At 41.6% G+C, this 6,000-nt stretch overlaps 1 protein-coding gene across 1 annotated transcript; it reads left to right on the plus strand.

Annotated features, from left to right (window-relative positions):
• The first annotated feature begins 3,232 nt into the window (after nt 1-3,232).
• On the plus strand, nt 3,233-4,313 carry hamp (hepcidin antimicrobial peptide). Its single transcript, XM_023424833.2, has 3 exons — nt 3,233-3,547; nt 3,649-3,726; nt 3,895-4,313. Exons 1-3 carry the CDS (start codon nt 3,461-3,463, stop codon nt 4,000-4,002), a joined length of 273 nt encoding a protein of 90 aa, XP_023280601.1. The 5' UTR covers nt 3,233-3,460; the 3' UTR covers nt 4,003-4,313.
• The last annotated feature ends 1,687 nt before the right edge of the window (nt 4,314-6,000 follow it).

Raw genomic sequence — 6,000 nt, forward strand, 5'->3', positions numbered from 1 at the left:
CAAAAGATATTATTTGACTCCACCTCAAAGCTTGCGGGCATATGGTTTGGATTGAACCCACAAAGAAGAAGAAGAAAGAGCGGGGAGTGATTATGTTTAACAAAATACTGCAGGTCACAAACACTGAAAACAGGAACGTCGCACGGCTCAGATTCGAGATGCCGCAGCAGAAATCACACTGTGTTCTCTGAAATGATTATTTTCTAATATCATTAATCCATTAAGCTCCTTTGAGTCACTCGGTGAGGCCTGTATATGAAACGGTTGATTCCGCGTACAACAACCAGATTAGCAGTAAACAGATGATTGTGACAAGACATTACTGTGATTCAGCTCAACATCATATAACCATCTGCAGTCAGTGGAGACACACTGAGCTAGAGGATCAGATTCTACATGAAGAAGAAATAGTATGGGCTGGTGGCAGTGTCTGAAAAAATGTTTAATATACGAGGGAATAGGGAGGGAATACACATTGAAAATATTACTGTCTGATATCAGTATTTCTGATCATTATTGTATTTTTTAGAGTGCATTTTCAGACATATCACAGTCCTGAGTCGGCTTCTGGATGCATTTAATTCACTCGCTGGCGCCTGCTCAGCACATTAACTGTACGATGCCCTGGGCAACAACCACTTTAGCTGCAACAAAGGTCAAAAATAGATATAATATCACCATGATTGAACAACTTTTCAAGCAGTAAAACATCATGTAAAGCAGCTAATATCAAATGAAAAAAAAAAACAAAAAAAAACACTTAACTAGTTAAACATAGTTAATATCATATACACTGTCGGGAGTGAAGGGAATTATGACTCATTCTGGCATGGATTTAGGTTTGGCCCTGTTCACTAAGTTCCAGTAAAATATTGTAACATGCTTTTCATTCCACACAGGCTGGGGAATTTCCCACAGTCGCCACTGTCAAAGTGCAGCAACCTGAGCTCCACACTGCTCACTCAGTCTGACAGTTAAATTGCATTTGTCCAGCCCCGTAAACACCGGTGCTTCTGTGGCCCAGTTTTGTAGGAAGATGTAAACACTCTGGGCCGCAGTTCGGCCGCTTTGAGGGCAAATGTTTTGGGGGTTAGGAGTGTTTTGTGTGGTGGGACGGAGAGGAAGAGGAGGGGGGGGGGGGGAAAGGGGGTGAGAAATGAACAGGGGCAGGAGCACAGGACGGTGATGAAACAGGGACAGATGGGGGCAATGCCCTCGACCCGGGGAGAGAAAGGTAGAGTGGCGCCTGCTGAGGTGAATCTGTCCGCCGCGCTGGTGCCGGGCTTTGTTTGGCCAGAAGATTACTGATAGCCTCGGTGGCTGTGAAGAAACACGCATGCTCGGGAAAACACAAGCCCGAACACACATGCTTGGAAAACCCAGATCTATAAACTCTCTCTTTTTACATTTTGAATCTTTTTTAATTTTTTAATTGTGTATTTTCCTCTTCTGTCACGTGCTCACACACTCGCAGACAGTCTGGATATATATCTAATACAGTTAACCTGTGTCACACTCACATTTCTCTCAGCTGAGTCATGCTTTGTGAAACAAGGCAAACAAAGTGACTGAGTGGAGATGATGTGCTAGTCCAAAGTGTAGATGGAGCCTCCTTTCTGTCCCTCACTCATACACACAGAAACAAAGCTTCATGAAGTGAAAGGTAATCTGATGTCTTTCCTTCATTAAAAAAAGAAAAGAATAGTATGGGCAGCTTCCAACAGATGTGGAGCCATTCATGGTTGTATGTGTTGACACTGATGTTGTGGTCATCCAAAGCAAGCACACGGGCCAGCGGGGTTATCAGTGAACGAGACAGACTGACGCAGGGGTCCTGCGACATGTTGTGTCACTAATTGAGTCAGCGCAGGCAATTTGGAGAGACTTTGAAGGTATAATGAGAATTCAAATGGCCCCTGATTTTATCAACGTGCACAGCCCACCGTTTATCAGTTTGTCCCTTTATTTTGCCTTTTTGTTATTTCATTTCCACTGTTATTGATTTTCGTATTTATTCACAGCCTGGTGTTGTTGTGCAATAGTTTTCCTGCACTGACAGGTTAATTAATCTAAAGGTGTTTATTGCCGTTTCTGTGATAAGGGGAGAAATCATTCTTACACAGTTTTGGAGTTGTGGGGATTTTTTTCTATGCAATTGTTAACAATCTGGGTTATTATGATTCTGTCACTGTCTTTAAATACACAGCGTTTTCATTTCACACTTTCAAACATCTATGAATGTACAGTATCAACAGTTGTTAACAGCTATGTGGCAGGAAATGAATGAAAGGAAAGCAGCTGTTCTTTGTGCTTTTGAATGTCCTGCATGTTCGTTCTTCATTATGTAAGAATGATGTTATCAAGTACAAAGCACACACAACAATAGACTGTCATGAGATATACTGTATATATATCTGCTGTGTTTTGTTTTGTTGCAGGGGAAAAACACCTGAAGTAATGGTTTGTTTTTTTTAACCTGTTCAGATTTGCTAAACCTCATCAGATTACATTATATTCATCTTTAACTAATGCACACTGAAAACACCTTGACTCTCGAATACAAGTTTTTAATCCTGGCTACTATTCTGCTGCTCTCAAAGGGATTTAATTTGGTTCAACTGCAGGTTCCTGTGTATTATGCAAAAACTGAATGTGCTGAAAATGAGGGGCTAATTATTCCATTTGAGAGGTTATAATTACATCCTTTAGACCGAGCAATGGATATTCCAAAGTGTCTCCCTCTCCTTAGTGAAGGATTTCCTGGGTCGAAAACAAGAGTGCAGCTCAGTCAGCCGTGCAATACATTGACCCATGCAGTCGTGGCCTTTGCTGTGGGAATTTCCAATGCTCCCTCTCTGTTTGCTCCAGGAAAAGTCACATCTACAAGTATTAAGCACTACAATACAGAATCATAATGCTCTCATGTATTGTAAAAAAAACAAACAAAAAAACAAACATTTCCAGCAGCAACTATGCTCAGGAGTGGAATTGTGCGTTCTGTCTGTGGAAAGTAATTTAATTTAAAAGTTGCTAGTTGGTGTGATATTGCTGAACAGGCAGTGGACCTCATAATCAAAAATAGATCAGAGAATTTCCCCTATTGTTGCAGAAGTTTGAAGAGGAGAAATAAGGAGGCCAAAACTTCCCCAGTGGAGTTAGGTAACTGCTGCCAGGAATGGGCTGGGCCTCATGGAGTGATGAAGCAACACTGAGTGTGTATAAATACCAGCGCACTCTGCATCCACGGATCAGACGGCGGAAAGAGTCGAGAAGGAGCCGACAGGGGTCACAGAAAAGATCTGAAGAAATCCACTTGCCCAGACAATCACCATCCATCACTGGAGCTGAAGAACAAAGACGCAGTCGTGCTCTTCGGTGGCCTGACACCCATGAGAAAGAGGAGCCTCAACTCTAATCTTCTCAAGATTTAATCACTAAATCATTTAAAACATCCCATAAAATGAAGGCATTCAGCATTGCAGTTGCAGTGACACTCGTGCTCGCCTTTATTTGCATTCTGGAGAGCTCTGCTGTCCCATTCCACGGGGTAAGAATTTGACTTAAACTTCCCTTAATTTGCTTATTAGCTATAAATGTTTTGTCAGGACGCTAAGACGCGGCTCCTAAATGTGTGTAATTCATTAACAGGTGCGAGAGCTGGAAGAGGCAGGAAGCAATGACACTCCAGTTGTGGCACGTCAAGAGATGTCAATGGCATCGTGGATGGTATGTTCAATTGACTGGATGAATTAAGCCAATTACTGTGAGCAAATTAAAATTTAAGTGGCGTCGTTTTCCCCCCACGGAGTATTCCCCGGTGCTCTCTCCACACAAGGAGAGGATGAAACGCCGGAGATGGAAGACCTTGTCTCATGTCTCTTGTCTTCCACGCAGATGCCGAATCCCGTCAGGCAGAAGCGCCAGAGCCACCTCTCCATGTGCCGCTGGTGCTGCAACTGCTGCACGGCCAACAAGGGCTGCGGTTTCTGCTGCAGGTTCTGAGGATTCCCGCCACAGCCTCGAAATATTAATTTATTTGACTTCTTTTTGCTTTACCCCAGGAAATGACCCTCTTTCTTGACTTCTTTCTCCAATGCATTGCCTGTGATATTCACTTTTTTTGGTATCATTTTTAAAAGAGGTATGATTCATAGAAAAGCACTGGAAACAAATGAGAAGCTATTCTGTGTATTTATTTTGTATGTTTGTAATACTTTCACCCTGGAACTCTTTTTGTAAACTCAATGGCATGTCAAGACTGTTTCTTTTTATCTAAATTAAATCTGTAATAAATAATGAACATTTGAAGCAAACATACATGTTGTTGTGATTAATAAGAAAAGGCATTTTAAACAGCAAAAAGTAATTTCACCGTCAGGGCAAGTAGATCCTCATCATGACTTCACATCTTACCTACATGAAATGAATATGAGTTTGAAGTCTTGTTTAAGGTTGTTTGCTGAGTGAGCGGCAGAGAGGCTCCTTCAGTATCTGTGTGAGAAATCCTGAGGCCTTCAGATCACTAATATCGACAGCACGCCCCCTGCTTGCTGAGCCAGTTATTGCAGCTTCTGGTGGTGAAAATCCCCAAAATAACTATGAAATGTGTAGCCCTCACTATTCCACCACAGTGAGTGAGATATCAGAAGCTGAACCCTGGCGAGTCACGATACAAGCCGGGGAAGATAAATACAGCTGTGTTGTAGGAGGTCTTTACGCACAAGAATGACTGAATTATAACCGTCCTTTTCAAGTCGTGATCAGTAAATCTATATATTTTTTCTTAGTAATTACAGGAGGTTGTATGTGTTGCATGGGTTACATTGCTGCTATTATTTGCTATTAACTAACCACTGAAGGAAGTCATGCTGGGTATCATCAAGCAATTGCTGATGTAGTTAATTTGAGAATTGAAAACACAGACTAAAGAAAGCAGTGGCAGCACAGACACCACAGCTGGACCATAACAAAGGTGAAGAGCACCACATACAGAAACTCAAATTCCATCTACAAGAAAAATGAAGCAGACCATCATTTGATCTCACAGACAGATTGATTGATACTTCAATCTGGATTAAAAACAACAGCAACAACAAAAAAATAAATCAAAACTGCAACTTTTGATTTATTCCTCACAGCAGTTCACAATATTTTGTTCCATGTGTATCAGTGGTTAAAAACCCAGACGTAGTGAGTGAAGACACAGTGGAGCAGTGACATGTATACGTGCTCCAAACAGCCATTAACGTCCCATCATCCATACATTAAAAGCACAGCATTAATAATAAAATCAAAAATGTTTTTTATCATAATCCATCACTTCTATGATTATATACAAATAGGCGTTGAACTAAAAGGAAGAACAACATCTTAGCAAAGCGTCGGGCCTGTATGCTTCCAGATTATACTCCGTCACAGCTGAAGAGCGCTGTCTAACACGACTGTTCAAAATCTCCCATAGGTGCTCCGTCAGGTTGGATGTTTGGTGACTGTAAAGACAATAACATATTGTTTGTATAACGTACACACACATCAAACCAATTTGTCTCTCAACTCATTAATCCAGGTTTCTCCTGTAGTGCTGTAGTGTGTATTAACATTAAATATACTTCCACTTCAAGCAGCTACAATCAACTTAACAATGACAAAGTGAAAACAATGCAACAACACATAGAGTTGCTTGTAGTGAGAATTATCTCCTGAATCTGCAGTTTTGCAAAGCTTTGTAGAGTTAGAGTTTCGGCCCATTGCAATGCTACTGTTCTGGTTCACTTTCACTCCACAAACCCACTTTACACGAGCACCTCAGCACCAAGCAACAGACACAGTTAGCCACTAGCTGGCGGAGCATTTAAAGAGCCAGGTACTTCCCTGAGGAGTTGGTAGAGACCAAAAACGGAGGTAAAAGAGAGGGAATGCTGGGCTTCTATTCACCAGCTACTGGATGTGAAAAGTCGATGTTGTGCTCACAAATCGTCTCCACTGCCCCCAACTGGACAA

This window comes from Seriola lalandi, unplaced genomic scaffold (genome assembly GCF_002814215.2).
Source record: "Seriola lalandi dorsalis isolate HSWRI2012SDOR001 ecotype SW California unplaced genomic scaffold, Sedor1 jcf7180002054753, whole genome shotgun sequence".
NCBI lineage: Eukaryota > Metazoa > Chordata > Actinopteri > Carangiformes > Carangidae > Seriola > Seriola lalandi.